This window comes from Hyperolius riggenbachi, chromosome 1 (assembly GCF_040937935.1).
Source record: "Hyperolius riggenbachi isolate aHypRig1 chromosome 1, aHypRig1.pri, whole genome shotgun sequence".
Classification (NCBI taxonomy): domain Eukaryota; kingdom Metazoa; phylum Chordata; class Amphibia; order Anura; family Hyperoliidae; genus Hyperolius; species Hyperolius riggenbachi.
In genome coordinates, this window is record NC_090646.1 from 507714093 (window position 1) to 507733711 (window position 19619).

Here is a 19619-nt window from a genome sequence, read left to right on the forward strand (position 1 = left end):
CAGAATCTTGCAGTTTGCACTTTATTATCTATTATTTTATGATCAATTAACTGTTTTATATTGTGTCAGCAGCACTTTGCAGAAAATATTAGCAAATTATCTCAAAGATGGGGATCAAGGTCATCATGATCATTTATAATAGTAGATTCCAAAAGCTCTCAAAGTTAAAATTTAGGAGAAAGCTCAAGGTAATGGATTAATTAGATTAGGATAAAACCCCAATTGTCTTCTTATCCAGTTCCATGCCCAGGGGGAGAGTACATAAGTGTGCCAGTGCTGGTGTTCTGCACCACCACTGTTACGCCTGGCCTTTGCAGAACAAAAGACCACAAATTGCAGCAAAATCTAAGATGGAAACCATAAGTATGAATGAAGAAAATATTTATTGCCAGTTAGTGCAAATATATACAAGTGAGCAATGGCCAACTCCCACAGTAAAACCAACATAAGACACATGGGGCTTGATTCACTAAGCTGCGCTGCTAAAGCAGAGCAGCTTAGTTTGAGCAGCTTGAGTTAAAATTATCAGCGCATGCTATGGACTGTGTAGCATGCGCTTTTAACTCACTTGCCTTGTATTTAGTGGCTACTCCTTTACTCCCACCCCTGAAATCCTAGCATTAGGTCTTTCTCTAAGGAAATATATAACACACACACACACACACACACACATACACACACACGCACACACACACACACACACACACGCACGCACGCACGCACGCACGCACGCACGCACGCACGCACGCACGCACGCACACACACACACACACACACACACATATACATATTTTATGAATATTCAAGAATTATAAAATAATCTTGTTACAAGAACAGTGTAGTATATTTTGCTGCATAGAAAACAAGCATTGCTTCCTCAGAAGTTCAACAGCAATTTCAGAATTCAAGATTTTGCATAGCCAGGTGTCACATCTATGCAAAAATTAAAACGAGGTGGCGTTAGGGTGGTCAGGATGACGGTGCTGCTCTCTGTTACCACTGGTTAGTGCTCTGTGCATTCTGTATAGACAGGTAAAAGGGATGGGACAAAAAGAACTCCTAGTGTGCTATCTTTTGTCTTTTTGGCCCACCCCCTTACCTGCCTATAGAAATCCCAAGGTTCTCAGACACATTTGAAAGAAGAAAGTACCGTATGTTGCTCTGATTGATGTGATGTCCACAGGTCCTCAAGTGTCATAAATGTGACCCTGGCTATAAGTATTTGAGTTAGTTGCCCAGGAATTTATCTGCAGACAGAAAGCTAGGGAGGATCAAAAAAGATTTTGCTGGGCTCACAATCAGTGTTGCTCGGATACCCCCCAATCACGGATCCGCATGCGGCCGTGATTATTGGAGCCGCATCCGTATCAACCCGTGATCGGGTCCCGTATTTTTTTCCGCAACTGGCTCGACCCGTCTTTACCCGTGATCAGTATTATAAAATCCACAAAGTCGTGTCGTGGTCAGTCGTAACCCATAATGTTTAATGCGTATCGCCATGCCGCCATGCGTAGAAATGTACGTGTTAAAAAATTGAGATTGCGCATGCGCATGCATAGCAATAGGCCATGCGACTCAATAACTGCGCATGCGCATCTGTATCAGTAAGCCATGCGGATATAAAATCTGCATGTATGTATGTGTCGTATTGATCAATGCGTAACAGTGGGTACCCGTACTCACTAACTGCGCATGCGTAACAGTAGGCCATGCGGACATAAAAATCCACATGTAGCCTCCCCTCTATCACGGCCGCATCAAGGCCGTGATTACGGGTCGTGACCCGTCTTTTTGTACGCATGCCGTGATCCGGATTTGACACGATGTCGTGATCCATGCCGATCACGGCATCCGGGTCACGGCCTTCGTGATGCGGAAAAATGGCCGTGAATCACGCGTACCCGTGATCACGACCATTCGTGAGAGCACCACTGCTCACAATGTGCAAATAGGTGTAATTGTCTTACGTGTTTTAACGGACTACAGAAACAAGTATTTTTGCAGACTTGCTGATGGTGATCTAGAGATAAATTCCCAGATCAATGGCAAGACTTAGATTTTTTTTCTCTATAGAAGCATGCATTATACTACTGAGTGGGTTTATTTATAAAAGCAAGCAGCTTACCTTTAAAGCCTTGAACTGTTAAATGAAAAAAAAAAGCCTAAGCTGTATAAAATGTCACCTGTGTTTTAGCTAATAATAATGACTCACTTTGGGCATTAGTTTTATAATGATGGTGAGATTGTATTTGTAACATATAATTTTCAGCTTACCACATAACGGTAAATAATTTTACTTCCTTGCAGCGCCCACACTATTTCTGTGATCACATTTCAAAGACTAACGTTCAGATTTTATCATTTTCCGTTATTATTTCTAAGACCCGACAGGAGGTTTTCAGAGTTCATGTAAATGAGGTCATTAAAAAATGAATTGTATTTCTGTGGGCAATCTTTTTCTTTTTGTCTCCTAGTTTATGTAAACCCACAAAAACATAAATTATTACATTAGGGATTAAAATTATGAACCCACGCCACCAACAGTGGAATATTAGCTTGAACTATGTGTAATTAGCAGAGATTTTTGTAATAGTGTGGTTTACTGCCTACTTTTATTGTATGGTTTACAGAAAATCATTCTAGTCTCACCAGTGGAACATAGCTTGCTTCCATCTTTGGCCTTATGTAAAGATGATAAAGCACGCTCTAGCCAAATAATACATCAATAATATTCCTCTATCAGATAAATGTGAAGACCACACTGATGCCAAGTATCCAATAATAAAAGGTTCTTTCATATCCTGGGTTCTGTATAGGTTTTACAGTATATTGTTTTATATGCTTTAAAGGGGAACTGGAGAGAGGTATATGGAGGCTGCCATGTTTATTTCCTTTTAAGCAATACCAGTTGCCTGGCAGCCCTGCTGATCCTCTGCCTCTAATACTATTAGCCATAGCCCCTGAACAAGCATGCAGCTGATCAGGTGTTTCAGACTTTAAAGTCAGATTGACAAGACTAGCTGCATGCTTTTTCTGGTGTTATTCAGATACTACTGGAAAGAAATAGACCAGCAGGGGTGCCAGGCAACTGGTATTGATTAAAAGGAAATAAATATGGCAGCCTCTGTATACCTCTTACTTCAGTTCCCCTTTAAGAATAATCTCTTTTTAAACAAATGTAAATAGCTTCAGTATCCCAGTATTTTGTTCTACTGGTTGCAGTAACTAATAAAGTTGTCCTGTTGTGGATCTAAGTATATATGAACCCTCTGTTATATTCTAAAATAGAACTGCTCGCTGAAAGTACTGTTGCTGTTTCCTACCCAGAGGGCATTTTCCTTTCCAAGAAGGCTAAGGACAATTGACACACAGCGCCTACTACAAAAACAAAAGCAAAAACAAAACAAAAAACTGGACGATAATCTCTCCCAGGAATACTCTTAACAACTAAGAGATCTCATTAAAATTTTACCTAGCCACTTACATTCAGAACTTGGCAATGCATTGCCTTGGGATCTGCAAAATGGGAACTTTTTCAGACATTCAAAAATACGCAGCCACACCCATGATGACAAGTATACATTTTCTAATAGAATACATATTATGCATAGTGAAAAGTGTTTTGAAACCAATAGTCAAAGACATGGACAGATTCTTGCATGAGGCAACAGCTGTCCTAAATATACTCATATTTCCTAAATCAATTTCACAAAGTTCAATACTCACCACGAATACACTTCTTGTTGCTGTAGATGTAGAATCTCTGCACAGTAATAACATTCCCTGTTGAGAATATGGCAGAACTCATTCACTAAATCCTCACTCAGAGCATGATTATTTCACTTTTGAAATTGACCTCAGCTATGGGGAGCAAAATGGTGCCAAAGTATACAAACCTTTTGTATTTGATTTATATGAGAGATCTGGCAATATTTCACAACAGAAATTGCTAATTGGTAATCATTACATCCACTACATGTTTTGTAAGGGTTTTTTTTACCTTCCTCTGGATCAAGAGGGATATGTGAAGGTGCAGGCTAGTGTTGTACATTATTTTCAGGTGAATTCGATGGACGTAAATCTTGTTTGAACCCCGATACATGTACATATAGTAATAGCCCTACTAATAAAATGTCTGAAGTCCTTGTGCTGTATTCTTGCATCTTCAATGCAATTTCATGCCTTTTTCATGCAACTTGTGTTTGTGTTTTTCATGCCTTTTTAATGCGACTTTAACTTTAATGTGATTTTTAACTGGTTCCGGACTGACGCAGTTTGAATCTACGTCCAGCAGCTCTGACTGGGTGTAGATTCAATGTCCTGATGAACGTGTCCCTACCAATCTCGCCACTCTGAGCCCGCCGTAATTTGCTCGCTCTGTCATCTATAAGATGGCAGAGCTCTGTAAGCAGGTCAGGAGCCACTTTCATTGGCTCCTAGCCATGTGATCACGAAGAGCCAATCACATTGGCTCCCATAGACAGCATTAGGAGCCAATGAAAGCAGCTCCTGATCAGCTGTCAGCACTCTGCTGTCATAGAGACGGCAGAGAGAGGGCCTGGGGCACTGGGGCAGCTTCATGACCGGCGAGAGCGGCGGGTAAAATTTTTGATGGTTAAAATTTGATTCTGCAGGTTATAAAGTTCTTAATTTAAAAGTCAACAATGATCTATTTTTACACCATTTGTTTTCAGCATGAAATTGCAAGTAGGCCAATTTTCACAAGCTCCCTTTATTTTTGAACACCTCAACCAAGCTAAAACTTGTGGTTTAATTTAGCAACTGTGTATTACTTAAGACCTAAATGTGAGCCCTCTGTAAAAAGTCAGTGTGGGTCTTTTAGAGGTCAGAGTGCCAAGACTAATATCCCGATCCTGAATCTACCAATTTCTCCAAATTATTTCCCTATTTTTTTTCGACAGGGGAAAAGTCAAAACCTAACACAACATTGTCAACCTTCCCTTATTCTTCTGTTTTCTCTCTCTAAAGGCTGATCTACCTTTTTAGCATTATACCCCCTATTAAGGAACCTTTTTCTTACCTCTTTAATGTGTATTTAGAAATTGCCATTTCTACAATTTTTTCTTGTAAGTTTCAAAAATTGGCTATATGTAATGGAATCTTCTACCTGCTTGCAGTGGTAACTATCATGGTGTGAAACCAGATTCATAGCCATGATTTTTCTATGGCCCTTAGTAATTAGTTCACCATCGTGTACCTCGACAGAGAGATCTAAAAAAGAGACTTGATCACCTCCACACTCTCTCGTGAATCTCATATGTATATCATTTTCATCCAAATATTCGATGAAATAGTTGAACCATTCCCTAGTGGACGCTTAAAGGACAAGCACGTGGTCTATATTCCTGGACCATGCCTCAGATCATTCCTAAATGGTACAAATGGGGTAAGAGGTGCACACGTTGATATAAAACTAGGTTAAAACCAATAAAATAGATAATAGAAAATGTAGAGGTGGCTTACCTCAAAGATGACACTTACGGTATGTTTTTTAGCTGGTTTCTTTACTTTTCCACAGAGCGATCAATACAAAAGGCCCTTGAGACAGCTGATTGGAGATGGGTTTGTAACCTCCACCGTCCTATTTTGGTTGATTGACCTTACTAGAAAGCCAATTTTGAGAGTACCTTTCATTGTCTGTTACTTCCCAAAAAACATTGTTACCAACACCATTTATGTTCCCTGTGTTCCCTTTGGGGGGTTGCACATTTAGGCCAAAAGTGTGGGTTGGGAGGTGGGTTTATACACAAGATGGCCTATGTGAAAGTATAAACAGTACTCTCCGCTATTTTGCTTTCTGCTTTTTTGTGTCTGTAAAAAGCATGTGCTTTTAAAGTTATACACTGGAGTACCTTTCTATATCACAACTGCTATGTGGATAAAGAACAAGTGGGTGGAAAATTTTGAATCTAAAAGTTAATTACTGAGCTTGAAGTGTTTTTTTTTTCTTCACATAAACCATCAAAATCTATGTGTGAATGGCCACCAACAGCACCAGATCTGTAGTGTACCTCAGTTTTGTCAGCATTCAGTGTCAACCAGTTGTGTCATTCATCCACGCCTGTGGCTCAACTAAGCAAGAACTTATTTTTGGAGTTGGTCTGTTCCACCAGGTTTGAAAGACAGATATAGCTGAAAGACAAACCAGAAGGCAACAGTGTTAGGTGTAACAGATAAAGTTGATAATTTCACAGATTATACAATTTAAATGAAGCTACCCCTTAAATTAGAATGTCAGTGCTGCCATAGCAGTGTGATATTCTGACCTACTCCCCCATATAAGAGAGTTCCTAGCCTTGTTTCCCCCTTCCCCCCAATGACCATGCACCCAGCCCTACAGAGTTTGGGGATGAAAGAGTCCAAGAGCCTGTGAATTCTAGTGCATTCTCTTCATGCAGCATACACAAGTGGAGCACGCAGGGATAGAGAGAAGCCCACAGTGGCCCCAGGAGACAGTGAGTTGGGCGGGCAACAGTGGAGAAAGGACAGTGGTTTTCAGATGTCTAATACATTTAGTTGGTGCACATACCATTTAACCACTTATGCCATTCACAGCAGTATATCTATGTCGCGCAGGACTTCAGTTCCTACCCAGGGGCATAGATATGCGTCTATTGCCATGAATGGCCACCGCTTGCTCCTGCGCTTGCTCTCACATGGGTACTCATCACCGCCCATTAGAGGGGAGATCAATGAATGGGAATGCAGTTATCATTCATTGATCTAAGTCCCTGTGTCAATGATCGCTGGCATCAATGCCTGTGGTCATTGTAACTAGGAAGTAACACGTCCACGCATTATTTCCTGTTTGTGTACTTATATTACGCTAATAGGAAATAATGCATGAGGGCAAATAGTAAAAGTACACCTACATACATTGTCAAGAGGGTATATTACTGTTAATTTTGAAAATACAGACTGAAAAAATGCAAGAATGCACCTTTATTTCCAAATAAAATATTGGCACCATACATTGAACTAGGGAAATATTTTAAACAATGCAATAACCGGGACAAATGGGCAAATAAAATGTGTGGGTTTTAATTATGGCAGCATGTATCATTTTAAAACTATAATGGCCGAAAACTATTTAAAAATTATTTTTTTCCATTTTTATGTTTTTTATTTTTCCTGTTACACTGCATTTAGAATAAAATAATTCTTAGTATAATGTACTACCCAAGGAAAACCTAATTGGTGGCAATTTTTTTGTAAACTTAGATTGTTTGGTTGTGATTAGTAGTGATAAAGCTATTGGCGAATGAATGGAAGGAGCGCTAACAGGTGAAAATTGTTCTGGCATAGATGGGGGTAAAATCCCTTAGTAGGGAAGTGGTTAAAAAATGATAGTTTTCATATGATATGAATTTCAAAATCATCCAATCATGTGAAGGAGGATACTGAAATAGGAACATCTCTTCATATGGTTAGATGTTTGAAATGAACACGTTCACGTTACATTTCTTCATTCCAAAGCTCATTTCGTAAATTTCCCCCATAGCTCTTACACTGCAGTTCATAAATGTCTGTACAAAAAAAGCAATGGCAGTTATAATATCATTTGTACCTCTGCATATTACTTTTAATGCTGGCATTATGAAAGTCTTTGATACATTCTTTGTAGACAGATGTTTCATGTGGGTGTAATTGAAGTGTTTACAGAACTTGATAGATTTGGCGAATAAGGCAGTTGTGTTATTTATAACCTAATGTATAACGAGATTTTATTTTAGTTTGTATCTCACTCATATCTCATTGAAAGTATTAGATTCAATTATAAAAGTAACCACGTATCAGTAATGTATTTTATTGTGCCTTTTCTTTTCAGCTTCGGAGAAAACTTTTATGAAATGTTCCAGATAGACTTCAGGATTGGCAGTGCCACAGACCCATCAGGAGTTCAGATAATCACCTGGCAAGCGGAGTACCCTGGGCAGATTGTCTCACAACTTGGAATATCCAAAATATATGTTAGTGAAAGAGATATTGTGGCTGTTATACCAGTGGCAATGGTAAGGTCATTTAGAATTCATATCCATTTTAGTTGTTATGATTGCATTAGGATTATTAAATTGTAACTCTGCTTTCATAAAAAAAACATACTGCATACTTTATGACACTGATACTGCATTCTTTATGTCACTGATATACAATCCTTTTCTTCTAATTTCAAGGTTTTTGAAAATATTTTAATAATTCTGGTTCCTACTAACTATGGTGTTCTACACATATGCTTCCATGCAGCCATGGTTATAGCCCATGGTTTGCAACTATAACTGCATTAAAGGGAATGCAAGGTAAGACTAATTTGGAGGCTGCCATGTTTATTTCTTTTGAGGCCCATTTCAAATATACCACATCACAGCGATCTCCACCACTGCATCGGACATTAGTGTCTATGAGACATGCCACAGTACCCGCGGTGCCACACAATGCAACGAAAGTGGCCGGGCTGACACAGAGGCTGCTGTACGTTGCCGCAGGATGTGCATCATAGAGGAAGCAATGGAAGTCAATGGCAATGCAAACATTTTAAAGTCGTTTTCGGTATTGATGAGCATGCGCATATGGGAAAAATCAGGTTACGCACTTCATTTCCGACAATGTGCATGTGACTGTTGTGGAAGACATTTCTGATAACTAACATTACTGGCTAGGATATTTTGGGGGGCTCACTGCAATTTCCCTGTCTGCGCAGTCTGCCGCAGGCACCAAGATGCATGTAATGGTGTGATGCGATGAGTTGCGGGAGGCTCTTATGTAACACGCCAATCGCACTGAATAATATTTGAAAGGAGCCTTAACCACTTCAACCGCTGATTGTTTTCACCTCATGGATGAGAGACATTTTCTCATTTCAGCGCTTCTCCCTTTCATTCCCCAATAACTTTATCACTACTTATCACACTGGAATGACATATCCCTTGTTTTTTTGCCACTAATTGGGCTTTCTCTGGGTGGTACATTATACTAAATATTATTTTATTCTAAATGCATTTTAATGGGGATAATAAGAAAAAAATGGGGAAAAACCATTATTTCTCAGTTTTTGCCATTATAGTTTTAAAATAAAACATAAAACTGTGGATAAAAGCAACACATTTTATTTGCCCATTTGTCTCAGTTATTGCAACATTTAAATTATATCCCTAGTACAATGCATGCTGACAATATTTTATTTGCAAATCAAGGTGCATTTTTTTTCAATTTTACATCTATTACTAATTACAAGCCCATAATTTAATAATAATATACCCTCTTGATAAACATACTGTTGAAGAGCCGTGGGGGTGGGTGTTGAAGGTCACATGTCACTGTAAGGCCCCTTTTTTAATTTGAGCACCCCCACTTAAGAACCCTCTGCACAGCACTGACTATAGGTGTTGTTTCCTTTCAATATGGATCTGGACAGTGTCTTATTTTATATAGTTTGCCTTGTTAGAACATTGCTGTAGGAACAGTGGAAGGATCAGAACTGCCAATTTTTTATAGGAGTAGTCTCAATTTTCTTTGCACTATGCTTGAGAGCAGGAGAGATTCTTCTAATACATGCATGGGGCACCAGACCCCAAAACATGTGCAATTATCAGGTTTATGATTGATGCATATCTGCAGGAGATATTTAGACAAAACGTAAAAACTGTGCCTCCAGGATTGCGCTGGAAATATCAGTGGCTAGGGTTTGGTAAAGATGGGGTACTAAGTATTAGGCATTGGGGGAGTGTTAAGGTTAGGCACCACTGGGGAGTTTTAGGGTAAGCAGCATCAGGGTTGAGGTGGTCCTTGGGTTAGGCAGCCCCAGAGGGGTCCTTAGGGTGAGGAAGTGCCAGGCTGGATTGATTAGTGTTAGGCATTGATAAGAAAGGCTAGTGTTAGGGTAGCATTAAGTTAGAACATACAGTAGTTAAATATTGGTAAATATTACAGATATTTTACTATCATTACAAGGAAGTAGTGATGCACCTCTTCTGCTTAATGAATGATGTGCCACGGCCAGACCTGGCAGCACCCCAGGTTATTCTTCCAAGTATATCCAAGAAGCTGGCACCATCTGTATCAAATGCTCTTTTATTGATTAAAGTGCTTGTCAGCCATCACAGCAACGTTTCAAAGCTAGTCCATTTCTTTATCAAGCTAAGCTGCAAGTCAGAATACAATGCAACTATGTAACACACTCCTTTATATAGTATCATGGTTCCGTGGTCACCCAATCAAACTATCCCAATTCAAACCATCCTATCGCAGGGCTCCATGGCCTGCAGACCTGATGGGGAACTATCTGGGTACTCACGGATTGAACATAAATCTGGACAACACCTCTGCAGCGTTTAAACCTATTGGTTAAGACTCCTGCCGGCGTAAGCAATACTGGCTGCGCATCCCCTCCGTCTCCACCCACTGTCTCACCATCATCGGCGGACCAGATGGGGAACGTCAGGGTCACGTGTGCCTGGAGAGACGTCATCCGCCTCGCCCTGCCCACGTAGCGTCAGCCAATCAGTGTGCGGTGCACTCGTAGTGGCGGACCGCCCACCTCAGATGTAAACATTGTCTACGTCAGCATAGAGACAGACCTCGCTGGAAAGCAAATATCAATACAAGGCTGCACATGTATCAATACACATCACGGGGTGCCAAAGCAGAAGGCAGAGGCACATACACAAAAGTGCTATACATACTATTAGATATAAAATACTTATCTAGTGACACTCATAATACCACATAGTGGCAAATTGAAAATAGGTGCAATATGCATAAGATGGATTATGTGGGGTATCTGAGGTACAAAAACACATCAGACACCATGGAGACAAGGGAAAACCAATGCAAATACAAAACTAAAACTAAAAGAAGCCTTATAAAAAAGGAACCAAATCCAGCTCACGGTTAAGTCCCCTTGGCTCCATGGTGTCAAGTTTTTTAATCCAATGTGCCTCTCTTCAGAGAAGTCTCTTAAGCCTATCCCCTCCTCTTTTAGGTTGCATCACCTGCTCTATTATAAGGAACTTAAGCTGACTAACATTGTGTCTAGCCTGACTAAAATGGTAAGGGACGGCTTGATCTGTCAGGTTCTCGCGTATAGCATGCTTGTGAGATGACAATCTCACCTTCATCTTTTGAGTTGTTTGGCCTATATATAACAGGCTACATGGGCATTTTAAAGCATATACCACATATGTGGAGTCACATGTGTGACATCCCTGTATCTTAAACTTAGTTCCTCTGTGGGGGTGAACAATTTGTTCCCCCTTAATGACTGAGCTGCAATGAACGCAGTTCATACACGAAAATGTGCCTCTACGCGAGAACCTGGTTTGTGATCCTGGTCCCTCCATATCTGCATGGACCAGCATAATGCCAATGTCTTTTAACCACTTTGGCTATCTCATCGCTCATAAGGTTATATCTGGATACAAAAGGAATCCTGTTCTCAATATCTCTCTGTCTCCTATATTTTGTTTTGTCTCCTGACACCCTATCTCTGGCTTTTTGTACTACCTCAGTAGGATACCCCCTCTGTAAGAATTTTTGTTGCATTTCATCCAATCTCCTAGTCTGAGCTACATCATCATCAACTATCATACGCACCCTCTGAAACTGACTTATTGGTACCGACCTCTTGGTAGCCCCCGGATGAAAACTCCCGTAATGGAGAAGGGAGTTGACATCCGTGGGCTTAACAAAGAGGTCGGTCGTCACACAGTCCCCATGCCTCATGACCAGGGTGTCCAAAAAACTTACTTGTTCCATAGAACTATGAACTATCAGTCTAATCTGATGACACCTATCCATCAATTGTGACACAAAAGTGTCAAGGGTCGAATGTGGCCCCGCCCACACGCAAAAAATGTCATCTATGTAGCGAAACCATTGCAAAGCATGTTTTTTGAATAAATCATTGGTATAAACAAACATTTCTTCATACACGCCCATATAGATGTTTGCATAGGACGGGGCCACATTCAACCCCATCGCTGTACCTCTAATCTGCATATAATAGGCATCCTCAAATCGAAAATAATTCATCTGTAACACTATCCCCAATAGGGAACAAACAAAATCCACCTGTGTCTTAGAGTAGTCTGATGCTGTCTCAAGCATATATCGGACAGCCTCCACACCCCCATCAGATATTTTACTATCAGAAATAACTAGTAGAATATTGGTCATTTTAGAGATTTTCTACTAGCGGCTATCTTCTTTATCGGGAGCCTTTTTTACATGTATGCATTTTAGAGCCTTAACAATCCACGTTTGTGGTTTGTATGGTTTGAGTGATGTCATTTTTGTTTTGTACTGTTTCAACACCTATGTCATATTTTATATGTACATGCCTGTGTTTAAAATCATAGGAACAATGGGATTTATAATTACAGACAGCACAGAGGACAGTCTCTATTTTAATTAATGTATAATAACCCAAAGCAAATTCAATCAAGCAGTTTCTAAAATTATCATCTTTGAAGTTTTCATTGAATCACAGTGGTATTAAACTGTTTCATGTTATGAGTATTTTTTTTTTTTTTTTTTTGCAATCATCAACAGGAACAGACTCTTTCATGTCAAAATGAAAACAGATCTCTGCAAAGAGATTCCAATTAACATGCTGTATCTAGAAAACCACAAAATGATTTTTTTGCATAAGTATCTTCCCTTTTAAACTTAGGGCCATATCCTGTTTTAGCTAAGTAGCTTAAGCACCAATCGCTGTCACTCAATGTCTTGTCTGCTATCCTCCACTAAGGCCAGAAAGATCCCCAATATTTATCCAACATACACCGCTACAAGCCAGACTCTACTGGCTCCATTGCTCTCTGTAGCTTCCTGTTGCCCTGAGCCTACCCGCCACTGCTGCTCTCCACTGCCTTCACTACACAGAACAAATTCTGGAGCCCTGGCAAAAGCATCTTCATAGCTCCTCATTGATCCACTAGGTAAACCAATGAGAATTGGTGGACCAGTTTCTCTCCTGTGTACGCTCTCCTGTGTATCTCTCTGGTGTATCTCTCTGGTGTATAAAGCTTCCGCCACTGGGAGAGTACTGTACATGTGCAGGAAGCTTCCTAGGACATGCGCAGCCAGGACCACGCAGGTACTATGGCCATCAGCTGGCCCAGTCACCAAAAATTGAAACTCAGCCGCTGTGGGGGACCAGAGGATCTTTCAGCACAGGGCTGCTACAGGGGGCTAATAGAAGCCCTAGGTAAGTAAATATCTTTTTACTTGTTTTGGTTTAGGTTAACTTTAAGTGAGAAATTTTGAGTCTGTACAACATCATTTGCTGGAGTTAATAGACTATAAAAAAGGATATGAAAACATCCACAAAAACTGACAGAAACATAGACACTGCTATTTATTTTTTAATTAATTTTTGCATCTCTATTTCAATATGTACAATGAGCCCCCCTTACTAGTCTACCTGCATTGGCTATCATTCATAAAGCATTACCGCATGCGGTAATGCAGAAAACAGCTGACTTTACCGAGCACTTAGCAAAATGTCAATTCATAAAATCAGTTACCCCATGAAAAGCTGAAATTCCCGAGCAGTGAGGTAAATTACTGCCTTATGCGGTGATTAACTCAACATGTCAGTAAATGTAAATTCTTAAAGATAAGAGCAGGCGGTAATGGTATGGAGCATACCGCCTGCTTTGAAGAGGAGATAAGAGAGCGATAACAGCAAAGTTAATGGAGACAGATCTCCCAGGCAACAGCAGAGCTATCTAACAAACAAGGCTTCCCATAAATACCCCAGGCTGTGTTTTTAACCTCTTGGGTACCTGTTTTCAAATGTGTATTTTACATCAAAAAACCTGCATGTGTAAAATTTCGGGAATTCTTCTATGTTGTGGCAATTAAATAGATTGTTTAGAAAGACTAATAGACAGATTTAGCACAGATTCAGGGCAATCAGAAGCAGTATAACAAAACATGCACATCTAAAGGGAAGTTGGGAATGCCTCTTTTATTGTAATGCTGTCTCTGCACGGAGAAAATGTATCAACTCAGCCAGCTACTCTTCTTATTAGCGACACTTTAGTTCGGTAAAACACTGCATTTCTACAGCACCTGTGAAGATTTTTATGAATTAGCACCCAGAAGTCTAAAATACCGAATGCGGTATTTTCCCGCCCAGATTTTTTTCCGCACATGCTTTTGTGAATGATAGCCATAGTGTCTTACTTCTGCTTGAAGGCCTGTTCTTGGCAAACTTACAAATGTAAACTTCACAGTTGTTAAAATTTGCATCAGGATCTGTGGGTCTGCAAACCCACATGTGTCTGCCCCGTCAATAAGGGGTTCCCCTTCCACCCACCTAAACTGTGCGTGGTAGACACTGTAAAATATAAAAAGAAAAATAGTCAATTTTGTCCTCTAGTGAATTTAGGCCACAAATTTGTGAAAATTTGGCCTTATACTAATTTGCAATTTTCATAGCAAAAAGACATTCAAAAAATGTGCATGGTAATACTTAAAGGGAACCTTAACCGATATAAGGCTTCCCCCAGCCCCCTGCAGCTGTCCTGTGCCATTGCTAGTCCTTGACTATCCTCCGGTCCCCCGCCACAGGTTAGTTTCATTGTCAGCCAACTGAGAGTGGGCCTCTGGCCTCACGCATCCTTGTTTGCATTTCCATCGTCAAGCGCATCCTGCACAGGCGCAGTATGCATTTTCTCTTACTGCTCCTGCGCAGGAAGCATTTGACGATGGGATGTGCATGGCCAGGGGCCGAATTTCATTTGCCCAAAAACAAAAATACTTCGGGGCGGGGGACTTGGAGGATAGTCAAGATCTGGTGAGGGCACTGGATGGCTGTAGGGGACTTGGGGAGCCCCAGGTATGTGAAACTTTTTGTTTTAAATCTCAGTTAAGGATGGTTCACTTTAATAGAGAATGTTATACAATGGTACATTTGAAACACATTGGTTACATACAGCTGAATCCTATTTAATTGTGAAAATCTTTGGCTGTAACAGTTATGATTTAGATGCGTCATATCAGTTAGAGAGGATACTAGTGCAATTAGATATTTGCTGATCTTTTTTTCTTTGCAAATAAGTTAAATAACTTTACAAAGCTATTTTTACTTTTGACATGGAACGCTATATTTCTGTTGATCAGTGTAGGAATAAAATAATAACTCCGCTGTGAGTTAATGTTCTATAACACTAAAGCATGAGAACTTCAAGGGGTCTTACTGCAATACTATTGTTTTGAAAGTATAATATTATTTTTATGTTCAATGTCTCTTTGCTAATATTTTTGATGTCTTTAATCGTAGCAGAATACATTGAGATTCCATCATTCTAATGCTATAGTAGTGACATGACTACTTACAAATGATGATGTGAATACAGTTTAGACTAAGACCATGTTTAGATTGGTACATTGCGATGTGGTGTAACAGCTCTCGGTAATGCATCACCTATGCAACATTCACTGTGCAGTGATAGCATTGCGTTAAAATGGGTTGCGATATGGTAACACGCTGCATGCAGTAAGTTACCACTAAACGTGTGCGTTAACAGGTACAGTGAAGCATATTTTTCATTGACTATATGCTTCACTATATAACCCATGGAATATGTCAGCGCCACAGAATATGTTGGCACTTTATAAATCAATAATAATATGCAATGCAACACGACCATTATGTGTAATATGACCCTTTTCGTTCTGTTGCGTTGCATTCCTGTAATACAGGAAACACAGCGCAATGTTGCACTATAAACGTGGTCTTACATTGTATTTTACTTGCCATATTACATCACTTATACTCTGCTGAGATTTTTTTTAATTCTTACCATTAAATATTAAATAATTTTTGCAGAAATTGTTGCTTTTGTTAAATGGATATTAGAGACGGCAGCTATAAATATAATTGGTTAAGCACTTAGATCAATAGGACAGCACAAGGGCACAAAGTGCTATAAATGCCAGCGCAAGTACCTTGAATTTTATTTTGCTGGCAAAGATCTGCAAAAGGAACTGCTCTTTTAATGGCCTAATGTGTAATCTCCTACCAAAATTATAGATCAATTTAATGGCTTCATGTTTAGATAAGTGCAAACATGATGTGGGTGAGATGCCTGCAGTAATGAATAGAGCGATGTACAGTGGCTTAAATCAATCAAACTTACAAGCAAATGAGTTTAATTGTGTCCTACTGCCAGGACAGCAAGCTAAGCCTACCAGGGTGCTCTATTTTTTAAATGATTAAGAACTGGAATCATGTTAGAAAAATTAGATGTGACACAATGTCAGTCAACTAATTAAAGACTTACAAATGTACCGTATTTTGCGGAATATAAGACGCTCCGGCATATAAGACGCACCTAGATTTAGAAGGCAAAAATCAGGAAAAAAAAAAAAACTAAACCTAGGTGCGTCTATGTTGCAGGGGTGTCTTATGGACCTTTAAACCCCCCAAAACTGTCTCTATCTAAGCTGAACTGCTCATCTACACTAAATCCTGCTACACTACACTTCACTTACCCCTGCTGCCCCCACCAACTACACTACACTACACTACACGAACTAACCCCTACAGCCAACCCAAACTACACTACACTTCACTAAGTAACCCCTGTAGAAACCCAAACTACACTACACTACTACACTACACTTCACTAACTAACCCCTGCAGCCAACCCAAACTACACTACACTACACTAACTAAATCCTGCACCCAACACAAACTACACTACACTTTGCCCCTGCAGCATCTCACCTGATCCTGCTGCCGCGATCCTGTCCTCCTCCGCCTGACTGCCGACTTCCAAGGGTCATCTGAGGGTCCCAACTGTGGTCATCTGAGAGTCCCAGCCATCCCATCCAGAATCCCGGCTCTTCAGTGTCCCAGTCGCCAGATCATCTTCACTGCAGACAGCAGCCATGCGGTAATCACGCGCTGCTGCCTCGCCGACATCCTCCATGGTAACGGCGTCCTCTTCCTAGTTACGGTGCCCCCTTCTGTGTGACGAGCAGCGCATGTGCGCCTGACGTCATGCGTGACCCCGGCGCACGTGCGCCTGAAGTCATGCGTGACCCGCATGCTGTCAGAGTCACTAATGACCAAGTGGAAGCACTCCTCGTCACTCCGCTTTGAAAGGTGAGGTAGATAGCCGTCACTCCGCTTTGAAAGGTGAGGTAGATAGCCGGCTATCTACCTCACCTTTCAAAGCGGAGTGACGACCGCGGAGCATGTGGGCTATGTCCTGAGGGGATACTTCCGTCTTTCCATGCCAGTCTGCCTGCCTTTCTTTTCATACCCGGCTAAGTATCTTTTACTTATTCACTTCTTTGCAGATCCTAATAGGCTGCTTCCACTTGGTCATTAGTGACTCTGACAGTATTTAAACTGCACTTTTAGTCTGATAGGTTGCACAGTTATTGCATATGTTGAATGATTGTTTGTTTGTGTAGCACTATATGCACTTTCATGGTTCCAATTTTTTGCACTTTATAATTCTTACTGAACCCGGGTTCATCCACGAGGGGGCTCATTCTCTGAGCCTCCAGTGGTTACAGGTTATACATCCACTGAGACTGAACATAATAGATTATTATATCTAGCAGGCCCATTATGTTGAATATGGCTGGAAATACAATATGATGCTGTTTTTAGATGTTTTTAAATTTTTGTGTATCATTGATATGTGTTTGCAAAGCTTGTAATAAAAATATATTTTTTTGATTGATACATATGGTCTGCAGTGGTGCTGTGTATAGGGGTATCTTTTCTCTTTAGTACTATTAAAAATGCAGTACCCATGCATTGTGCTGTATAAACATTGGTAAAAAGAACTACGTAGTGTATATCTAGCTCATACAATTACTGTGGTTTTATTTCTCCCCTTCCTCTTCTATGCATAGATAATTTTCTCTACTGGTTCCATACATAGAGTCCAAAATTGTCATCCAAAACTGCTCACACAGCAGCAGAAAGGCAATGCTGGAACAAATGAAATGGCCTCCAGCGCTCCTGCTAGTTTTCTTGTCATCATATAAATGGAAATTTGCCTTCTATGAGAAATAAATGCACAGTACATAATTAGTGTATCCCAGATGTGTTTGCATTGGGGAAGTTGAATACAGAACGGAATACTACTAGAATTATCTAATAGCATATCATTTTGCCCTTGGCATTTATGAGAAATCTACTGAAACACATCCCAACTCACCTGTGATGCACCTAAAGGTGTATGCAAAAATGGTGGGAGATAAATGTTCCTTTGCACTATTTTTGACATCACATTTGCATCTGCAGCTGGTATTGAGTGGTTTTAATTACATAAACATTATTTCTGTTACAGAATAAACTCAGCGTAGATTATTAATGCTACGTTATTGTACTTTAAACCTATTCAACACTAATCACAACTTATAGTCACATTAGGGCATATTCACAAAACTATGTTAAAATTGCCATGCCGTGTGCATGGCAATTTTACTATTATTTATGGCAATTACGCAATGCATGTTCCACAAAAAGGGCAACATACGTTACAGAGGTATAAAGCTATAGTATTTTACCGCTCATTACTCTTATTTTTGTAATGTGTGTTACACTAGCAATGTACAAACGAACAAGAGAAGCTATGCTCATCCTTTTAAAGGGCCCAGGATTTAAAGGGGAAAGGAGGTGCTGAGGGGAGTGGTTGATTTACATATAAACAATCATTAACCCTCTGTGCTTACACACTCACAACAAGCTGGAACACTAGTAATGATAAAAACAACTTTAGTGCAAGTTGTATTTAGATATTCACAACCAAAATGGCTGGCATGCAAAAACATTGGGCTTGATTCACTAAGAAAAATAGCATGCCTTATCAAAGTTAGCATGCCTTATCAAAGTTAACATGCCTTATTAGAGTAGCATAGCAAACCTTCAGGGGCTCAGGGCAGGACGAGTGGAGCTCTTGTCATTGACAATTAGCAGGCATAAGTATGCTATGCTACTCTGATAAGGCATGTTAACTTTGATAAGGTGTGCTAACTTTGATAAGGCATGCTATTTGTCTTAGTGAATCAAGCCCATTCTGTACTAAACCCTTTCATTAGCAATGAGGTTACAAGTCAAAACGGTCCCTACTCTTAACAGTTCCAGCTTGTTGTGAGTTTATGCTTGTTGTGCGTGTCTGAGTGCAGAGGGTTAGTGATAGTTTCTATACCAGCATGTGCTCCCTGGGTAATGCAGGTCGTGCTATTTGCACAATGTGTGCTGTGATGCGAAGGTAGGTTAAATAGTGTTCATTCTTAAAAGTAAAACCACTAAACTGAAAATAATATGAGACTCGGTTCTGTTGCTAATGTTTTATTCACCATTGGTAATGTTTTATTCACCATTGGTACTACACATACAATTAATTAACTCTTAAGTTTATTTTCACTTTAGGTTCACGTTACATTTTCAGAGTTCCCAATTCACTACTTTGAGTAAGTACACGACAGTTCTTTGTCTGTACCTACTGTTACTGGGCAGGAAAAGGTTTCATGTACCTTTTAATGCAGCTTACATAATGTGTGGACTTTAAAGGAAAGGTCCGAGGTGATTAAAAAGCAAAAATCGACTTACCTGGGGCTTCCTA

The 19619-nt window shown here is 40.0% G+C and overlaps 1 protein-coding gene across 3 annotated transcripts in view; it reads left to right on the forward strand.

The window, feature by feature from the left end:
• Positions 1 to 19619, forward strand: part of LOC137524139 (transmembrane protein 132D-like) — a 1100471-nt gene that overhangs the window by 773267 nt on the left and 307585 nt on the right. For all 3 annotated transcript variants that reach the window (XM_068243700.1, XM_068243709.1, XM_068243717.1), the window contains one exon: positions 7850 to 8033. In XM_068243700.1, coding sequence (XP_068099801.1) covers positions 7850 to 8033 — 184 coding nt within the window. The remainder of the gene's footprint in view (positions 1 to 7849; positions 8034 to 19619) is intronic.